We start from the raw sequence: 22,196 nt of genomic DNA on the forward strand, positions 1-22,196 counted from the left end.
CACGGCGGTCTATTCCGTTGCCTACCAGCACAGGGCTCACCGGTTCGAATCCCCGTGTTACCTCCGGCTTGGTCAGGCGTGCCTACGGGTGGAAGGCCGGCTGTGGGTGTGTGTCCTGGTCGCTGCACTAGCGCCTCCTCTGGTCGGTTGGGGTGCCTGTTTGGGGCGGGGGGACTGGGGTGGAGCAGCGAAAGGTGTTGTGTCCTAATGGTTCCTGTTAGAAACAGAAGGTGGGGCGCATCCGAGTGCCGTGACAGTCTATTCCGTTGCCTACCAGCACAGGGGTCGCTGGTTCGAATCCCCATGTTACCTCCGGCTTGGTCGGGCGTCCCTACAGACACAATTGGCTGTGTGAAGCCGCATGTGGGTATGTGTCCTGGTCGCGTCACTAGCGCCTCCTCTGGTCGGTTGGGGTGCCTGTTCGGGGGGGGGCTGGGGGGAATAGCGTGACCCTCCTGGTGAAACTCCTCACTGTCAGGAGAAAAGAAGTGGCTGGCGACTCCATGTGTATCAGAGGAGGCATGTGGTAGTCTGCAGCCCTCCCTGGATTGGATTGGGGGGGGGGGGGGGCAGTGAGCGGGACGGCTCAGAAGAGTGAGGTAATTGGCCAGATTCAATTGGGGAGAAAAAAAAAGGGGGGGGTCATCATTTACAGCTGATTTTCAGCTCCTTTCTTCTCTCCACAGAATGGAGGCGGGTGGAGGCGGGTTGGTGTTTATTGTTATGTAGATTTTATCGTTTGAAATGAATTCCATGTCTTGGTTGTAGTGGGCTGTACCTGCATGTATTAGTATCTGCATGTATTAGTACCTGCATGTATTAGTACCTGTATGTATTAGTATCTGCATGTATTAGTATCTGCATGTATTAGTATCTATATGTATTAGTATCTGTATGTATTAGTACCTGTATGTATTAGTATCTATATGTATTAGTACCTGCATGTATTAGTACCTGTATGTATTAGTATCTATATGTATTAGTACCTGCATGTATTAGTACCTGTATGTATTAGTACCTGTATGTATTAGTACCTGTATGTATTAGTACCTGCATGTATTAGTACCTGTATGTATTAGTATCTATATGTATTAGTATCTGCATGTATTAGTATCTATGTGTATTAGTATCTGCATGTATTAGCATCTATATGTATTAGTACCTGTATGTATTAGTATCCATATGTATTAGCACCTGTATGTATTAGTATCTATATGTATTAGTATCTGCATGTATTAGTACCTGTATGTATTAGTACCTGTATGTATTAGTATCTATATGTATTAGTACCTGTAAGAATTAGTATCTGCATGTATTAGTACCTGTATGTATTAGTATCTATATGTATTTGTATCTTCATGTATTAGTACCTGCATGTATTAGTACCTGCATGTATTAGTATCTGCATGTATTAGTATCTGCATGTATTAGTACCTGCATGTATTAGTACCTGTATGTATTAGTACCTGTAGTGTCTTGGCAGACGGGAAGAGTACAGTAGTTTTGAGGTCTACCGTCTCATTGCTGTTTAGTTCAGATTCGGAGGTCGAAAGATTTCCTCCACAACTTGTGTCTCGCAAAAAGGCCGCTATTTCTCCGAGTACTGCTTGCTTTTTAACGACTTATCTAATTAAGTAAAAACAGCCCATGTCTTTATTACATCGCGATAAAGCTTGCTGTAACGCTGCCCTTTGACCTCCAGCCCAGCGGTTCTCCATCAGGTCCTCAGGTTGGTGCCACACCTTTCTCGACTTTCCCTTGTAACGCCAGTTAATGAGCGTGGCAATTTGCATATGAAACCGGTGTTATGACGTTATTTCCGGTCATTATCACTGGCTGAAGACGTCGCTTAGACCAGTGTTTCTCAACCCGGGGTCCGCGGACCCCTAGTGGTCCGTGGTGTAATTGCAAGGGGTCCGTAAAAATAAAATATCTTTAAAAAAAGATCCTATGACATTTATAGAAATAGGATTATTTTACTCAAATGTGACTGAGACCTTTATCTGCCTAAACTATAAAGGGTAACAGGACTTTTTTCTCTAATTACATCTGTTTCACAAGTGTCATTTATTGTATTTTAATAAGAGATCTCGCTCCCGTTTGCATTGTTAAAAGTTACAGCATAAAAATTCTGTTGTTACATATATCTGAAAGTTACTGAATACATATTCTGTGTTGTTACATATATCTGAAAGTTACTGAATACATATTCTGTTTTGTTACATATATCTGAAAGTTACTGAATACATATTCTGTTTTGTTACATATATCTGAAAGTTACTGCATAAGAATTCTGTTTTGTTAACTATATCTAAGTTACAACTGAAAGCTCTTATTTTTGCCCCAAAGAGTGAATAAATGCTATAATGCAATTTAAAATGCAGTTTCTACTGTTTCTATCAAATTGCAACCCCCCTCCCCCAAGATCAGTTGGAGGGGTCCTCAGGATAGATCAAAAATACGCAGGGGGTCCAGGACCCCAAAAAGGTGGAGAACCACTGGCTTAGACGACGATGAAACGTTTCTCCCGCTCCAGAGTTGTGTCCAGATGAACTGGTTCACCTCTCTGGGATTTTCTACCCTGGATTAGCGAGCATGTTAGCTAGCACGCCGCCACTATAGGTCCTTGTAAACATGTGTAACTGGTTATTTTCTTGCCCGGTGCGGGATTCGATACGGGGTGTACTGCACCACAAGGCGGCATCGCTAACCGCTCGGCTAAAGGGTCAGACCCGTTGACTAGGGGCTAAAGGGTCAGACCCGTTAGCTAGGGGCTAAAGGCTCAGACCCGTTAGCTAGGGGCTAACGTGTCTTATTAGTAGTTTACACACGTTTGAGCAAACCATCGTGTTGTGGGAGCGCGGGAATGAGGAGACGGAGAGATCGAGTCGAGTCAATCCCGTTTACTCGCCACACAAAACGACACCGATACGGCGCAATGTCTCCTGGCAACCAGCCGACCAACCGCTAGGCTGCTGCCAACATGGCCCCGCCCCGGAAACCCCCTGCGGTGCCTACGTCAGCACTCTAAAATGTCCGCCTTAAAGGGACCGCGGCCCCTGGTGAACCTACCCTCGTTTGCGCATCGCCACAGTGTAAAGATTTCTTCTTGCGTTTGGCGAAGCAACGGCAAGCCGACATTTTGCAAGTGAGCGCCAGGAACTTACCAGGAGCACCGCCAACCCCGCCGACTCCCTTCCGTGCCTGTTGCGTCATATTCCCGTCCTGGTACGACGTTCATGTCCGGACTCCGGGAAGGAACATCCCGCAGTGATCAGTGTGTCCATCTTGGTCGAATCTTGCGCAGCCGAACTGGGTTCCCCCACACCTTGAGCCACGCATATCTATGGCTCTGACAACGACTCCTGGTCCAGTGTTTCTCAACCCTGTCCTCAAGGACCCCCTATCCTGCATATTTTCTTTGCAACCCTGAATTGTTTGTAGTTATTCAACCAATCAGCAATGACTTTTGTCAGATGTTGCACACCTTGCATAATTAAGTGCTGCGACATGATTGGTCGGGTAAGTACAAGCAGGGCTACCTATGCAGGGTTACAATGAAAATCTGCAGGATAGGGGGTCCCTTGAGGACTGGGTTGAGAAACACTGTCCTAGAGGATAGGTACTGAGTCTCGTCACCAGCCAGTCAGACCAGCTTGGTCTAGTCAGGAAGGCAGAACTGAGGAAGCTTCTTGGATGAGAGGCGAAACGTCCTCACGGATATACACCAAGTCCAGCTGCACTTGATTCACCTCCTCTGGACGCACCTTAATGGTTGCCGCGTCTTCGCCACAAGCAAAACTTTCATTCGACTCGGAATATTTTTGACAATTCTTCAGAGCGGAATAATCCAGGGGTTTGTGACGCGGTGCAGACCAGCAGTTCCTCAGGTACCAGCATTACCGCTGATCTTCTGCCCCACCGGGTAGCTCATTACATCCACCCGCTGTTCCAGGTGTCACACCTCCCTGATTGGACGCCGACAAACAAGTGGCGAATGAAAGAAGTGCCTGCTAGGGTAGAAACCCAGCAGTACAGGTGCTACCCGAGGACCTGATTGAGAACCGCCGATCGTAACAGTTCATCTGGACCCCAGAACACCTATCGGGACAATCCTTTAAAGAATTACTAAGCCCCCTACCCCCGAATCTGTGGGATACAAAACAGGGGACTGACCTGGCTGGTCGGTGGTATTGCACCTTACAGGAAGTGACATCACCTGGCACCACCAGCCAACCAATAGCAGAGCGCCAGGTCAGTTCCCTGTTTTGGGGTTCAGTTAAGTGAGCCCCTTCTGGGGGGGCGCCCGGGTAGCGTAGCGGTCTATTCCGTTGCCTACCAACACGGGGGTCGGCGATTCGAATCCCCGCGTTACCTCCGGCTTGGTCGGGCGTCTCTACAGACGCGATTGGCCCTTCGCTAAGCCACGCCCCCGAAACGCCGACTGGCCAGTCGCAGCGCCGCATAGGAGGGGCTCCGACACATTCATGGCGGCGCTCCGTTGACCCCGACGCAAAAGGTTCAGCTTATCCTCGTCTTCCAGGTGGCTTCGCGGACTTTCAGCCAGCTGTGGCTAAACGTTGTGCCGGGGTCGCTCGTAACAGCGACACTCGTCACCCGGGGAGGCTGGAAGGAGGTGCACGTTTCCAACCCCCTGAAACGTGTAGGCCGTGGATGAAGCTCGGTGGACGTCCTCAAGTCCAGTCGACCCCCTCAAAGCGCAACAAGCCGAGCTTTGTCTGCTGCAAGGTAAGTCGTCGCTTTTATTAATCGTAACGTCATGTTAAAGCTTGACGCGCTTAGCAACAGTAACCAAGGGGGGGCGGGCCTTAGCGAAGGGGGAACTGGGCGTGTCTGCGGGTGGGAAGCCGGATGTGAAGAGTAGGGTAATTGGCCAAGTACAACTGGGGAGAAAGGGGGGGGGGGACTTCCTTCTTAGAAAACATTCATCCATTATCCAAACCGCTTCTCCTCCCAGCAGCCACTAGGCGGCAGAAAACAACACCACAAACTGGACCAGTGAGTTCAAACTATAAGTGAGGGTTAAACCCGATGTTTAATCGTGTTGATTGGGTCTGTTGCTATACATACTGTGGCAGTATATGGCCGGAAGGAAGGTCAGGGCATTTAGTCCCCACCTGGCGTGGTCACAAAGATAACATAAAAAAAAGGAGAAAACATCCATTATTTCTGTGAACAATATTGATCAATATTTCCTGCTAAAATTATCAAATTGAGTTCACACAGTTATATATTTGTAAATGACTAGAAAAACATTTTCATAGTAAAATAGAAAATATATAGAAGTATAAACATAATTTGGCCTTTTGACGTATACGGGGCTATTTACATTAGAAAGAGCTACGAGGTTTGTTTTTGTTTTCCCCGTTTCAGACACATCACTTCATTTCCCAGGTGTTACAGCAGTCAGACCTGGCTTGGGTTCCCCTTCATAGCTTTCCATCCCTTTTGATTTGTGTGGATTTGCGTCCCCGGGGGGATGAGCCGGACAGAAGCGCTACGGTGTGACGAGGAGTGGGACATTAAGAAGAAGCAATAGAGACTCTGGTTCAGTGACTGTGTCTCCAGCATCAAACCACATGATTCCCGGTAAGGGCAAAGCCAATGCAAATGCTCAAAATTGTATAAAAATGTAAAGTCATATTCAGAAATCTAACGCTGGGACTAAACTTTAGCAGCACTTACAGGTGTGGCGCTACGTGTAAGAATGTGTTGTAATGGAACACAGCTGTAAAGTAACCTCATTTGTTAAAAGTAACTTATTTACAATTACGTTAAAGGGCCTAACGTCTCAGTAGTACTGTCTTGGGTGTTGCACCAAATCTCAAATTACACTAAAAATATGAGTTTCCTGTATTCACCAAGGTGGCTCAGACAAACTCGGTTATGTCCCACCCAAACCCGGAGATGCTGGAGTGCAGCAAAACAGTGGTTGCCATTAAGGAAAAAAATAATAGACAAAAGGTCACAGGTCATTATTTTGGCATATTAGTCGCCCAGCCGTTGTATCTAAACAGGTTCCGAGTACAAGAACAAGAATTACAAAAGGCACAGAGTACCGGGACCATGGCAGCAGCTACGTGGAGACCTGAACACAAGATCACCTATGAGGGCTGGAAGTGATGAGGTCAGACATTAAAGGCAGACCTGACGCTTGTGACTTCGGTACGATAAACAGGCAAAGTAACAAGTCACTCATATTGCAACACTAGAATCTTTATCACGTTTTAATTTACTTGCTTTCTGCGGGGGGTTTCACATCCTCTGCATCAAATCAGGAAACTTTCATTACTGGTATCTTTTTACTGCTCACCTTAAACAAACCATTTTGCTGTACTGATAAACGATAAAGGATGGAGCGGGGCGAAAATGAGATAAATGGGTTTTTCATCAAATAGTCTCTGGATTAATCAGAGCACTTTACAAGTTATCTCTGAATTAACTTTTTTTTTATCATCACAAGCCTTTTTTAAAATCACAAGTACCTCTGTTGTTTAGTCCCCATCACTTCCACCCCTCCTGTTCGAGTTCAGGTGGTCCACTGTAGACCCCAGTCAATTTTGGCAACCAGTTGCCCTTGAATATGAATTCAGACATTTTAAAATGACAAAAACAGTCACTGCTGATGTCCGGTCTGGTTGGTCCTCTCACATCTGTCGCCATGGTGACCAGCAATGGCCACAACCACAGAGGAAGGTTCGTAGCTTTTGCCATCAGAGAGGCAGTGATGGCCGCCGCCTCTCGTTTCAGGAAGGTTGTCTCCTTTATTGGTTCACTACATCGTAACAGTGAATGTGTGTGTGTGTGTGTGTGTGTGTGTGTGTGTGTGTGTGTGTGTGTGTGTGTGTGTGTTTGATCATGTGGCAAGTGCCTTTAAGTGCATATGCATGTGTGTGTATTTTTCTGATAGTGTGTGCATGTGTCCACATATGTGTACAACTGTTTGGATAGATGGATGTGTGTGAGTGTGTGTGTGTGTGTGTATTCAGATGGGTGGCAAATGAAAGGAAAAACCAACAGAAAGTGTCTCAGTAAGGTGTTGGGGCACCACGAGCCTCCAGAACAGCTTCAGCGCTCCTTGTCAGATTGTCTGAACTCTCCTGGAGGGATGAACACCTTTCTTCCAGAGGACAGTCCTTCACCTGGTGTTTGATTATGGTGGTGGAGAGTGCTGTCCAACACCTCGGTCTAAAATGTCCCATAGGTGTTCAGCTGGGTTGAGATCTGGTGACTCTGAAGGCCATAGCACGTGATTTACATCATTTTCATACTCATCATACCACTCAGTGACCCCTCGTGCCCTGTGGATGGGGGCATTGTCATCCTGGGAGAGACCACTCCCATCAGGATAGAGATGTCTCATCATAGGATGGAGGTGGTCACTCAGAATAACTTTGTATTGATTTGCAGTGACCCTTCCCTCTAAGGGGACAAGTGGACCCAAACCGTGCCAGGAAAATGCCCCCCCCCAACCTAACATACCCCCAGACCCCCTTACTGTGGGGGTCAAATATTCAGGTTTTTACTTTAATGTGTCACCTATCTGTGTGTGTGTGTGTGTGTGTGTGTGTGTGTGTGTGTGTGTGTGTGTGTGTGTGTGTGTGTGTGTTTTAATTCTTGCATCTACGTATGTGTGTATGTCTACATGAGTGACTCCAGGCTCTCGGCGATGTTGGTCTCGCCTAGCGGTACGGATCCATTGGTTTCTGGGGAGTGAAGGGCTCGCTGGTCCTCCTGACTGCTCACCAGACTCAACACGGCCCGGTACAGATACTGATACTGCTCCTAGAGAGAGAATTCAAATTTACAACGCCTCATTATTTAACGAGAAACAAACGTTAACAAGGACATCAGTAAACATAGTGACTCCGTCATATTAACATGCACAAGGAGAGTTCCAGAGGTGGACACCCCGGCTTTCTGAAGCCGGGTTGTCCACCTGTGGTTGCTGATATATACATGCAGAGGTGGACACCCCGGCTTCAGAAAGTAAAAGCCCGACCATGTATTTGTTCTAGCCTTTCACTAAACAAGGTGATGTCACGCTACCTGGCTGAAGCATTGTGCTAATTAAATTCAGCGGGTGCAGTGTATGGGTGGAACAAATACATGGCAGGACTTCTACTTTCTGAAGCCGGGCTGTCCACCTCTGGAGAGTTCAACTTCCATCATAGAACCCAAGATCAATTCAGAGAGAGAGAGAGGTGAAGGAGGTGGTGAAGGAGGGGGAGCATGAACAAATCGTTAGTTTGACTATTGAGTCCGTGTGAGCGACCAATGCTTTTCATTAGATAGGAGCGAACAGGATGCGTCAGCTGAAGTTATCAAGTGGATATATTGTCATTCGTTTGAGGAAACGGTGCTTTTTGTTTTGTTTTTCAGGGCGGAGGAATTTCGAAAGTCAAGTAAAGTCCAGCTCATCTTGGTGTAAACTCTGAACTAACCAGTCAGAAGATTTCAAGCTTGCTGGGTTAGCTGAGTGTTTATGACGGAAAGGGGAGTCAGTTCGTCTCAACTGACTGCAGGTATCTCCACCCTTACAAACAATACAGTTGCATAACGACCAAAACCAACAGTAGGTTTCATATGCAAATAGGCATGACCATTAACTTTTTTACGTTTATTTGGGAAGGGACGATGTATATTAATCAACGTTCGAAACATCCCTGGGGGGGACGCCAGTGTTGATTGTCTGGTTGCTGGATGTGATTTTCCTCAGCCTCACCAGGTGCCTCCTGTCTGTCAGGAAGTTTTTAACCCAATGGCAGATGGGGGCTGGTACAGTGAGCTGAAGTCCACAAACAGGACCCTTACATACGTCCCTGGGGAGTCGAGCTGTTGGAAGATATAGCGTAATCCCATGACCTGTTTGCTCGGTAGGCAAACTGCAGGGGGTTGAGCAGAGGGTCAAGCAGGGGGCTTGTGATTTCTTTCAGGTGGGCCAACATCAGTCTCTTGAAGGATTTCATGACCACAGAAGTTAGGGCAATGGGCCCGTAGTCATTTAATCCTGTGATACGGGGGATCTTGGGGACCGGGATGATAGTGGCGCTCTTGAAGCAGGAGGGGACTTCCCAGAGCTCCAGTGATCTGCTGAAGATCAGTGTGAAAATAGGGGCCAGCTGGTCAGCACAGACTTAAAGACAGGAGGGTGACACGCCATCCGGGCCCGGTGCCTTCCTGGTCTTCTGTCTCTGGAAGAGCTGGTGCATGTCCTCAACACAGACCCTGAGTGCGGGTAGGGGTTTGGTGGAGACGGGACTGTGCCTGGCAGGGAATGCAGTTGGTTGTGTATTGTAGCTGGAGAGGTTGAGGGTTGTGAAAGTTTGCTTTTCAAACCTGCAGTGTGGGGGGATGCTTTCCTGTAGTTGGTAATGTCCTTCAAACCAGACTGACGATGGGTCTTAGGCAGAAAACCTGTTTTTCAACTTTTCAGAGTAGCACGTTTTTGCCACTGATCTCCTTTGTGAGTGTATTTCTGGCTTTGCTATACCGGATCCTCTCTCTACTCCTGTAGGCCTCTTCTTTGGCCTGACAAAGCTGCCTGTGTTGTGCTGTGAACCAGGGCTTATTGTTGTTGAAGGTACAGAAGGTTTTGGTGGGCACACACACATCCTCACAAACGCTGATGTAAGATGTCACAGTGTCAGTAAGTTTGTCCAGATCTGTAGATGCAGCCTCAAAGACACTCCAGTCGAGGCAGGCCTGGAGCTCCAGTATTGACTCTGGTCCATTTCCTCAGTTTTAACCACAGATTTTAGTTTCTGCCTGTAGGTTGGGATAAGATGAATCAGACCATGATCAGAGAGGCCCAGGGCTGCACAGGAGACAGAGCGATAGGCGTCCTTTAATATTGTGCAGCATTGATCCAGAGTGTTTTGTGTCTGGTGGGACATTTAACATGCTGTCTATATTTTGGCAGTTCGTGACTGAGGTTTGCTCTGTTAAAAGTTCTAACCCGCTTTATGTGATCAGTGAGTGGGCGCTGGAAACTAAACAAATAAATAAAAACAGTAAAAGTACGACAGCACAGAACCAAGGCTACCATTCATGGCGCCATCTTGATGTTCAGGGATGGGTGTTACCTCTTCACACAGATGGCTTCTTTGACTCCCCGTTCAAACCAGCATTCTGCCCTGCCAAGGATACGTCATCAAGATGGCGCTGTGGACGGTTGCCTCGGTTCTGCGCTCTATTGTACTTTCTGTGTTTTTGTTTAGTTTCCACTCACTGATCATATACAGCAGGGAAGAACTTTTAAGCCTCCCACTGTCAACTGGACAAACTGAAGACTTTTTTTTTACCGACTTTAATTGAACATTTTAACAAAAGTCTTGATCGGTACAGCCCTGTGCAGACTATGACGAAGATGCCAAAGGAGTAAGCAAGCAGGAGCGCTCATTAAACTGCAGTTTGCCTACCGAGCAAACGGGTCAGTGGATGGTGCAGTCAACATGGGATTACACTACATCTTCCAACACCTTGACTCCCCAGGGACATACGCAAGGGTCCTGTTTGTGGACTTCAGCTCAGCATTCAACACCATCATCCTAGATATTCTCTACTCCAAACTCAACCGGTTCACTGTACCAGCCCCCATTTGCCAGTGGATTAAAAACTTCCTGACAGACAGAAGGCAGCTGGTGAGGCTCGGCAAAATAACTTCTAGTACCCGGACAATCAGCACTGGTGCCCACCAGGGATGTGTGCTCTCCACTCTACTCTTCTCCCTCTAGACAAATAACTGCACCTCAGGTGACCCGCCTGTTAAACTCCTGAAGTTTGCGGATGACACAAGCATCATTGGCCTTATCCGGGATAGTGAAGAGTCTGCATATAGACAGGAGGTTGATCAGCTGGCTTTCTGGCCAGCTGATCAACAACCTGGAGCTGAACACACTCAAAACTGTGGAGATGACAGTGGACTTCAAGAGGAGCCCCCCCAACACTGCCCCCCTCACCATACCCAACAGCACGATGCCTGCGGTGAAAACCTGCAGATTTCTGGGTTCCACAATCATCAAAAAGGCCCAGCAGAGGATGTACTTTCTCCGCCAGCTCAAGAAATTCAACCTGCCTCAAGAACTGCTGATTCAGTTCCACACTGTAATAATCCAGTCTGTCCTCTGCACATCCATCACTGTCTGGTTTGGTTCGGCCACCAAACAGGACAGGGACAGACTACAACAGACAGTTAAGTCTGCAGAGAAAGTCACTGTTGCAAACCTGCCCTCCATTCAGGACTTATACACCTCCAGACTTAGGAAATGGGCAGGCAACATCACTGCAGTCCCATCACAACCTGTTCCAACTCCTCCCCTCTGGCAGGCGCTAGAGCACTGTACCCCAAAACAATCATAAAAAGTTTCTTTCTTCAGGCTGTCTTTCAAATAAATGCTTAACGCTGTCAAATAAATCCAACCATTTTGTGGATACTGGTACGCTCTGTCATGTCCATCTACCTCAGTAGGTTACATCTACCGCAGCATCTCTGAATATTCTCTGCACCATCGCCTGTATAAGGAAATCCTTGTGTATATATATCTGAAGATTGTTGTGTTGTTATTCTGTTAAGTATGCTGAGAGCCACGAACTGGAGTCAAATTCCAGGTATGTGCAAACCCACATGGCCAATAAACATGATTCTGAAGGATGTGCACATTAGTGCTGCACAATTAATCCAATCGCAATGTCAGCCTGTGCATTTATATAACCGCAAAAGGCTACGATTTAATGAAATAATTAAATGTGCGTGTGTGCAGCCTGCATATCTATGCCAATAATTAAGAGATGACCTATCAGTCTCTGTTTAGGCAGTGAAGCGTGTGCAGTCTATGGTCACATGACTATCCGGTGTGCTGTGTGCAGCCCAGAAAGAAGGAAAAAATGGATACCGATGACAACAAGCAGGTTAAGGCTGACGAAGTGGCGGCAAAAAAAACAACAAAAAAAACAAAAAAAGTGACCTCTGTTATATGGCGACATTTTGGATTCAAGCTCAGCGACATCGAGCAGAAAGAGGTACTGCGTAAAACAAGCAATATATCGCAATCGCAAATCACGATATTGTCCACAATAATCGCAATACGACTTTTTCACCAGATCGTGCAGCACTAGTGCACATCCTCATCCTCAAAAGAGTGGCCACTGGCCTGTAGATGGGTGTAGGCTGCGGAGCCCTGGCCTGACGCGCTCGCTCTTCTGTGTTGTGTCATCCTCTTGGCCTGCGTCACATTGCCATTGAAACTCGAGCTAATAGTGAAGCCTATCTGCATATGAAACCGATTGTTGTTTTCGGGTCGTTATGCCACGGTATTGTTTATAAGGGCAGGGACACCTGCAGTCAGTTTGGACTGAAGAGGTCACTGAGGTGAGTGATGAAACATTTTTCTCAGTAAACGTGTCCAGATGAACTGATTCAACTTTTTGATTTTCTCACCTGGATTATTGAGCATGCATAAAGGCAAAAAGTGCTTGGTTAATTTAGGAGGTGTGTGTGTGTGTACTAATACTTACTATATCATTGAAGACCCCGGGTCTCATCAGGTTGGTCATGCGAGCCACCTGGTAAACGTCCACGGCTCCCTCCTCTTCTAACTGACTGGACAAGGTGGTAAGAGCACAAAACAGCCCCGCGGTGGTGCCCCCCGACCTGCCACACACACACACACACACACACACACACACACACACACATATATTAACATTCACACACGCAGCCAGACTGCCATGTGGATTGTTGCTTCAGGTTCCTGTCCTTGTACTCACGGGTCGTGTACGACAGTTGGTCCGTCTGTGTTCCGGCTGAACTCTCTGACTGTGTTGACCAGCTCAAAGCTGTTCCTGATGGGACTGTCAGGGTTTGGCCAGCAGGGGGCGCTATACTGACGCACCCCCAACACATAGTCATTCTGAGGGGCAGATGACAGGGAGAGGGTGTGAGAGAGAGAAACAAAGACTCCAAAAATGTGCATGTGTACACCAGGATACGATGATTTGAATAACTTCTTGTAATTAACGCAGTGTCGTGCTTAACATGTCACACAACCGCAAAGTTTCTCGACACGTCTCACAGTTTCAACACAACCCAAGCGGAGATTCAGATTCAATTTTTGCAGGTCGGCATGCTGGGAGTTCTGGCAGCGTTCAAAACGGGGTGTAACTCCCCGATCTGTACCGGAAACTCGATTTGTTCTACGCATGTGGTTAAGGTTAGGGTTAGAACAAATCAGGTTTCTGGTACTGATCGGGTAGTGACACGGGGAAAGACCTGAAACTCTGAAAAGACCAGCTCAAAACAATGTCAGCCAGCCTGGACAATGACATGTTTCCAACTAAACGTGTTTCCATGGGTCAGATGTCACGTCAATCAATACGACAGTATTATTTTTTTGTTTGAATTTTTTTTGGAGCACACGACTGGTTGACCCTCTGTCAGTTCTGTCCAAAGATCAGATCTGCATCTCTGCGAGATGAGCTCAGAAACTTGCAAAAATTATAGCTACCATTCACATTCAAATCGTAGTTTTAAACTTGGAGATTTCCATTGATTTTACCTCACAGGTGTCTGATAGCAGGAAATCAACACAAATCCGAAACGGTAAGAGAGGAAGAATGACAAGATGACCAGACAGACAATACACAAAACAAAAACTGGAAACATGCCATGGGTCTAGGTTGTTCTTTTGCTTATTTTAACTGCTTAAATATTCAGATTTCTCCCTTATTTTGTAAACCAATACTGCCCCCTAGGGGCACATGGGACTGTTGCTTGCAAATGTGAATTAACACCTGTGTGCATGTCAGCATCAATGCAACACACAGGCTCACAACAGCACAAACATCCATCCATCCATCATCTAAACCACTTAACCTGTTCTCAGGGTGGTGGGGATGCTGGAGCCTATCCCAGCAGTCATTGGGCAGCAGGCGGGGAGACACCCTGGACAGGCCGCCAGGCCATCACAGGGCGCACACACACACACACGCGCGCACACACACACACACGCGCACACACACACACACACCTAGGGACAATTTTCTTAGTACGGCTGATTTACCTGAAACACATGTCTTTGGACTGTGAGAGGAAACCCACACAGAGGAGGTCCCGCGATGACCGCCAAGGTTGGACTACCTCGGGGCTCGAACCCAGGACCTTCTTGCTGTGAGGCGACTGCGCTAACCACTGCGCCACTCTGCCGCTCAATAGCACAAACATTTAAACATAAATCTAGCTTGGATACAAGATCCTTGTGTGTGTGTGTGTGTGTGTGTGTGTGTGTGTGTGTGTGTGTGTTTACACTACCAGTGTAGACTTCAGAATGAACTCTTGAACCAACAGCCTCTCGTCATTGGACAGGCAGACGTGCTCTTCCACCGCGTATGACACAGAGAAAGCCTCAAAGCTCATTGGCTGGTCTTTACTGGGCCAGTACACACATGGCTCCTCCTCCTCACACTGCACAGAGGCACAGACGTGGGAAAAGTGTAGGTGTGTGTTTATGCATAATGGATTTGTACTCATTAAATCAAAGACCATCTTAGATGAAACCAGGGTGCGTGTTCATAATCCATGAATTTGAGTGTGTGTGTGCAGAATTTTGCATGCAGTTGTATGTGTGTTGGGTAACCTGGTAATGCCCCCCCCCTTTCCTCCCAATTGTATCCGGCAAATTACCCCACTCTTCCGAGCTGTCCTGGTCGCTGCTCCACCCCCTCTGCCGATCCGGGGAGGGCTGCAGACTACCACGTCTCCTTCGATACATGTGGAGTCGCCAGCCACTTCTTTTCACCTGACAGTGAGGAGTTTCACCAGGGGGACGTAGCAAATGGGAGGATCACGCTACTCCCCCCAGTTCCCCCTCCCCCCGAACAAGCGACCAAAGGAGGCGCTAGTGCAGCGACCAAGACACATCCAGTTGTGTCTGTAGGGACGCCTGACCAAGCCGGAGGTAACACGGGGATTTGAACCGACGATCCCCATGCTGGTAGGCAACGGAACAGACCGCTACGCTACCTGGACGCCCGGTAACCTGGTAATGCTGTGTGTGTATTCACTTGTTGGTCTGCGTTTGCCTGTGTGTGTGTATGTGTGTGTGTGTTCTGGCGTCATACCTGATTGTGTGTGTCTGGCAGGCAGATGATGGTGTGTACGTTGTGCTCCCAGATCATTCTCCAGAAGTCTGCCACTGTGCTGCTCAGAGGCTTCTGACTCACGATGAACTCCTTACTGTGATGGTGACCCTGAGAAAACAACACAGCTGACCCACATGGAACATACTGGAGTGACTTACGTTAATTCAATGCACAATAAAGATTTAAACCGGCAACAGAAAACTGCTCCGACTAAATTCTCTTGTCGGGATCCATCATATTGTCAGAACCCAAAATGTGAGTTAGTTTTTGGTAAAAGTCGAGGTTTTTTTTTATTGTTGGTCAATGACATTTGTACAAGGCCATGGTTACGAGTAAAGGAAGAAAGGCTGTTGAAGAACATCAAGTAATTTAAATTGACAAGTGAAGTGAAACTGCAACTGACAGTCTACCAATACAAATTTCACTCCAGCTAATGTCTTTACTGATTGGCGCTAAAAAACAATTTCATGACCTAAAAAGATCTCCAGTTTGTGGATTTTGATTAAGTTCCACTCCCCTCCATAAAGAGAGCTCAGAGTAAGCTGACCCCATCTGCTTTACTGTGCGGGGCAAACTCCGGACCCGGCTTACCATGACGTAGGAGGCGTTGATGTAGCCTGTGGAGTTTGATTCTGATGAACACAGACAGACTCTGGACCGCTCCACTGAAAGAGACACAACAAAGACACACGTTAGCTTCACACATTACAACAGCAAAACCTCACAAACTCAACGGCGCGTAAGATGGCAGACTACAGGAACCACCTGAGAGTCAGCCTCAGACTGAGCAGGATCACACCTAAGAGCCTGCAAGTGAAATGTTCAGTCAAGGGCCACCGAGCTCACCAGATCCTCCAGAAGGCACAGAGCCAGCTGCTGAACCAACTGGTGAGACGAGCTAATTTTACCATCAACGCGCCGATCCAGCAGAGGCTCATGCCGCGTCTCGATGGAACCACCTTCCGACACGAAGAAGGCTCGTCTAACACAACAGGGAAGATGGGAAACCAGGCAGCGTTGGACCTACTTACTGCACGCCAGAGACATCAGCAGACAATGGATGGCGCCCTCAATGGCGCACAGAGACGGACGCCAGACACACGCCAGCAATGTGGACGAGTGGGTGAGGAATCTGTCTGACAGACAACTCGCCCAGGCGGAGAAAGTCACCCTTGGTTAAGGGGCTGAATTTTTCTGTCACGCCGAGGCAAATCCCGCTAGTGGAACGGATCGCAGCTACGGAGTCAGTGATCCGTAAGAACAACATCACGGCCCCGGAAGCGGAGTAACTGCGGACCAAAGTTTCCGCCTGTCTCAGCAATGCGAAGGCGCTGCCGTCCAACATCAGCAGAGACAAGAACATCATCATCCCGATGAAGGCCGGTGCACTGCTGTGTTAAATCAGACAGACTGTCATGAGAAAGTTATGACGCTATTTGGTGGCATGAATACTTACGAGCCCCTGAAACCAGATCCGGGCAGTGGTTACCAGAAAAAGGTGATAGAACGGGACAATGCTAATGACAGAATTTAGTTCCATAGATTATACCCAGGGGGCGCTACACCTAGTCTGTATGGGTTACCTAAGATACATAAACAGGATGTGCCATTACGGCCTGTTGTTAGTATGATCAACTCAGTGACCTATAACATCTCTTAAGTTCTGGCATCTCTTCTTAACCCGTTGGTAGGCAGTAATGAACATCACATGCAGAACACTATGGATGTTGTGGATAAGGTGAAGGACATCATTATGGAGGAGGATGAAACAATGGCCTCTTGTGATGTTAAGTCTCTCTTCACATGCGTTCCTGCTGATGAGGCAGTGGAGGTAGTCCATATGAAATTACAAAACGACCCCACCCTTAGCAATAGCACCACCCTTAACACGTGTCTGCTCCTGAAGCTGGGCCTTAAATCCATGTACTTCACATACAGGGGGCAGTACTATAGGCAGAGGCATGGGGGCCCTATGGGTTCCCCAGTCTCACCTATAGTGGCCAACTTGTATATGGAGGAAGTGGAAAAGAGAGGCTCAGATGTCCTATCCAGGGGCACCACCTAGCCATTGGTTTAGATAGGTGGATGACACCTGGGTTAAAATTAAATCTCAGGATGTAGCACATTTCACCGACCACATTAACTCTGTGGACACCACATCAAGCTCACCAGGGAGGATGTGGAACATGACAGGTTAGCCTTCTTACACTGTGAAATACCTATTGATGATTGGGGACATTTGATTGTCGCTTACCGTAAACCAACACATACTGGTCAGTACTTAAGGTTTGACTCTCATCATCCACTGGAGCAAAAACTAGGAGTTATCAGGATGCTGTACCGCTGAGCTGACAACGTCCCCACCGACACAGCGGCCGGGAAGGGGAGAACCCCCACATTAAACAGGCCCTGGTTAAGTGTGGTTATCCTAACCGGGCATTTGTCAAAGCCAGGAAGACGCCCAGACAGTGAGTGCACCAGCCGATCGAAGAGAGGAGGAGGACAACAGCTGTCTAAGTGTAAACCAGTGGTGATTCTGTATGTGGTGGGAGTGTCGGAACAGCTGAGACGCGTATTTTCCAAACACCGCATCTCAGTTGCTTTCAAACTCCAAAACACACTGCCCCAGAAGTTGGTTCACCCCAAGATATCGGGTCGCCCGGCACAAACGGAACAATATAGTGTGCGCTGTTAAGTGGCGGAAGGATTGCCGTGGCTTGTACGTCGGGGAAACCAAACAGACGCTGGCCAAGAGGATGGCACAACACAGGAGAACTACCACATCAGACCAGGACTCCACAGTCTACACCATCTACAGGCCAGTGGCCACTCTTTCAGGGACGAGGATGTGCACCTCCTTGGTAGGGAGGAACGCTGGTTTGAACGGGGAGTCAAAGAGGCCATCTGTGTGAAGAAGGAACGACCATCGCTGAACTGAAGGGGGGGGGGGTAAGAGTACATCTGTCACCATCTTAAAATACTGTGATTGCAAATATCCCCCAATCCTCTGTGAACAGTACACATGGCCATTGTAACTCTAGTTAATGGTCACACCCATATTTGCATATGAAACTGATCCCTGGTTTGGGTCGTTAGGCCACTGTATTGTTTATAAGGGTGGGGTACCTGCGGTCAGCTGAGACTGAAGAGGTCACTTAGATGATGATGAAACGTTTTGTCCAGATGAACTGATTCACCTTTCTGTGACTCACAAACTCAAGTGGTTTTAATTAGAACAAGCTACTGACCTTGAACGCTTTAAATGACCGGGCCCCATCTTCATATAGTAGCTGATTTATCTTTGCTTTTCTTTTCTTTTGTTTACTCTTACACAGTAGTTTGAGAAATGCTCATGTCATCAGCTCCGGTCTGATGTGAGGTGGTCTTGGACTCATTGATATTTGTTTACTTGTCTTGGACCTTTTGACAATAAAAGCATGCATGATGAGTGTGTTTGCCTTTTGCTGCAGCTCTAACTTGTGTGTTCTGTGTCATGATTTGCTGTTAGCAGTCAACGAGCTTGGTTCTTCAGTAGCTGACCGACTGTAAAGGTTTTATTGTACCTTACTGGCTGAAACACACTGAAACCAGTGAGGAGTGAACATTTAACATTAATGTCACAAATTGTGCGATGCCAAACGACTCCCAGTCTTTGTGAAATCATATTGTGTGTGTGTGTGTGGGGGGGGGCGGGTACTATGACCGAAAAATGAACTTACTTGTATTAAACCTCTGTGTCAGCCTTCTAAGACTCAGTGGTTCTGACAGTCCTGTCATGTATGGGAAGCCCGACAGATCTTTTAAGTAGCGAGTACTCCACTGTCTCGCTCCTTGTAAGCTCTTCTGTGTGTGTGTGTGTGTGTGTGTGTGTGTGTGTGTGTGTGTGTGTGTGTGTGTGTGTGTGTGTGTGTGTGTGTGTGTTTAGACATGTGTGCCTTCCTTACCAGGCATGAGGGCCCTGGCTCGGTTTCTCTCTGCGTTGCCGTCTCTCAGGGCGGTGCTGTAGTCGGCATGCTTGGCCTGACGCTGGCTGATCAACTGAAACACCACAGCAGGTTGATGTTCAAGTTTAGGAGACCGCAACACAATCAATGTACACACTGACAGAACCAGACTTCGGGAGCAGAGGGCTCCAGAGGTAATGTGATGGAGGAGCTGGTAGCAGGTTTTATTTTACAATATACATTTTATCGCAACAAGACTGAAGAGACATTTTTTGTTCCTATGCACCGATCCCGAAAAATAAGAGTTAAAGGTTTGTTTGACAGGAAGGCTACCCAGACAGTGACCCTGACAACTATGAAACTCTACATCAAAAATGTAGATTAGCAAGAGAATTTCTTTTCTTTAACCGCTCTGCCGAGCCGTCCCGGTCTCTGCTCCGCCCCCTCTGCTGATCCGGGGAGGGCTGCAGACTACCACATGCCTCCTCCGACACATGGAGTCGCCAGCCACTTCTTTTCACCTGACAGTGAGGAGTTTCACCAGGGGGATGTATCGTATGGGAAGACCACGCTATCCCCCCCCCCCCGGACAGGCGCCCCGACCAACCAGAGGAGGCGCTAGTGCAGCGACCAGGACACATACCCACATCTCTGGCTTCCCACACCCAGACATGGCCAATTGTGTCTGTAGGGACGCCTGACCCAGCTGGAGGTAACACAGGGATTTGAACTAGCGATCCCTGTGTTGGTAGGCAATGGAATAGACCGCTATGCCACTCGGACGCCCAGCGAATTTTAAAAGCAGCGAAGGCTCAGGATCGTTTATTCATTATTGTCAGAATGTTTCATCAAACCGCCAAAATCTTTTTGTCAAATTCAAAGTTTTTTTTTTGTTTTGTTTGGATTTTTCCCCTCTTTTTCTCCCCAGTTGTATCCGGCCAATTACCCCACTCTTCCGAGTCGTCCTGGTCGCTGCTCCTCTTGGTTGCCAGGCAACGGAACAGACCGCTACGCCACCCAGACACCCGTCAAAGTCAAAGTTGAAGTGTTAATCTTGACGATTTATATGTAAACAAATGTCCTTACCTTATATCAGTATTTAAGTACATTATCCATAGATATCAAAAACATGGATGCGTTTGTAGTTTTATCTATTGATGTTGTATATTACATCAGCGGTCCCCAACCACCGGGCTGCAAAGCATCTGCTACCGGGCCGCGAGGAAACGATATGATCCGGCAACAAAAACCAAAAACCTGAATAATAAACTTAACATTTTAGGCTGTTTGTGTGGTCATTACGCTGACTTGGCACAGACTGACTGTCTGTGCTGCACCTTTCCTCACCATTTCCTGTCAGGCCCACAGCAGGATGAGGATGCTGACGTTTAACTTGAGTAACGCAGCGCACGCGAGGTCATCAGTCGCTCATCACCCACTTACCTACTCGATGTGCATGTTGCAGCTAGCTAACTAACTAGCTAGCTACCATGAGCAAAAAACAACCGCTGCTTGAGCGTTTCTTTGGAAGAGGGAGGGGAGATGAAAGATGAAAGGTCCAACGATGAGGATAACACAGAGGCTGAGACTGGAGGAAAAAGCTTCCTTCAAAAGGAAATACAAGTGGTACCTAAAATATGACTTTATCGCGACCGATGACTTGCATGTCATGACCGTCTTGTTGCAGGGAAACAAACCCATGGCCTCCCACTGATTTAGTGATGTTGGTGAGTTGTAACGTTTTTAATATGTTCATGAGAGGAAAATATGTGCCGTGTTTAATATGGAAATGTTGCATAAATGTTGTGATGCTATCGACTTGTAAACCGAACCTATGTTCCGGTCATAACGCATGTTGCAATGTTTTTAAGCATTTTTTTGCAATGAAACTGTAGGAGCAACTGAAAATGGCAAAAATAGTTGAGATTTTTTGAGACCTTTTTATTCCTAAACTATTTACTTTATCTCACACGCACGTCTCTATCACTTTGTGATTTATACTACACCAACCTTACCACTAACTATGCATATTGACTCTACCTCACCTTGACTCTTTCAGCACCTGCTCAGCGTTTTGTGCGGGGGACTGCTATGATTGGTGAAAAGTTGCGGACAAAATTGCAACGTCATGCAGAATTCACGGGGAGTGGTTGAATTTGCGTTAACTGTTGCGATGGCGACATTGTGAAATCCTGGAGGTACTGGATGGGATATATGATGATACGGGAGAAGTTCTCTCCGTGAGTGAGAGCGAACTGATGCCCTCTTACCTTAAACTGCTTGTCCATGCGTGTCCTGCCCAAAGCCCCGGGTATGAGGAGGTCTGACACGTAGGCATGGAGGAAGTCAGAGGTCACGAAAGTATCCCTGCTCAAGATGGCCTCGACCAGGACATCATGGATGAACACATACTGCTCCTAGAGAGGCAGAGAGAAAAGCAGTGAATGACAGACTAACAGACAAGTACATCTGTCCATCTCATATGTGTAAGAGTGCTTGTGTGTGAGTGTTGACCTCAGTTTGAACCAGGAAATTCCTCTGTGTTCGCACGTGTTTAAGGAAGCCAAGGACGTTGACTGTCCCCTGATCCTGGATCTGCTGCAGCATACTGTCTATCACTATGTATGTTCCCGTTCTGCCCACACCAGCACTATGTTCATAAACACACACACACACACACCCAAAAAGCTGTTGTATGGCAGCAATTTCCTCTCAGAAACAAGGATGGTAATGCATGAAGTGAGAGACAGAAAGCTGTGACACAATGTTAAATGATTTTCCTGTAGCATACTGTTTATGATGGGCATTTCTACAAACACTTAACACACACACACACACACACACACACACACACACACACACACACACACACACACACACACACACACACACAGATCTACCTGCAGTGTACCAGCACAGGTCCCATCTCATGCGTTCTGGCCCGAGATGATGTTCTGATGAAGGACAGGACCGGCAGGGTGTATTCTGGAACGCCCATGTCGGGCCACTGGGTGTAGTGGTATTGGAGAACTGTGTGATCCTCACACCTCTGGGACACCTGGGGGGAATCACTGGGATTTAGACTGTGTGTGT

General features: G+C 47.4%; 1 protein-coding gene across 1 annotated transcript in view; it reads right to left on the reverse strand.

The window, feature by feature from the left end:
- Positions 1-7,662: 7,662 nt before the first annotated feature.
- LOC130109066 (receptor-type tyrosine-protein phosphatase zeta-like) overlaps positions 7,663-22,196 on the reverse strand; it is a 56,691-nt gene continuing 42,157 nt past the window's right edge. The window contains exons 22-31 of the mRNA XM_056275785.1: positions 22,004-22,152; positions 21,618-21,753; positions 21,374-21,520; positions 19,104-19,197; positions 15,751-15,824; positions 15,139-15,267; positions 14,330-14,482; positions 12,790-12,932; positions 12,538-12,673; positions 7,663-7,806 (exon numbers count right to left, since the gene is read on the reverse strand). Coding sequence (XP_056131760.1) covers positions 7,663-7,806; positions 12,538-12,673; positions 12,790-12,932; positions 14,330-14,482; positions 15,139-15,267; positions 15,751-15,824; positions 19,104-19,197; positions 21,374-21,520; positions 21,618-21,753; positions 22,004-22,152 — 1,305 coding nt within the window. The remainder of the gene's footprint in view (positions 7,807-12,537; positions 12,674-12,789; positions 12,933-14,329; positions 14,483-15,138; positions 15,268-15,750; positions 15,825-19,103; positions 19,198-21,373; positions 21,521-21,617; positions 21,754-22,003; positions 22,153-22,196) is intronic.

This window comes from Lampris incognitus, chromosome 3 (assembly GCF_029633865.1).
Source record: "Lampris incognitus isolate fLamInc1 chromosome 3, fLamInc1.hap2, whole genome shotgun sequence".
NCBI classification, from domain to species: Eukaryota; Metazoa; Chordata; class Actinopteri; order Lampriformes; family Lampridae; genus Lampris; species Lampris incognitus.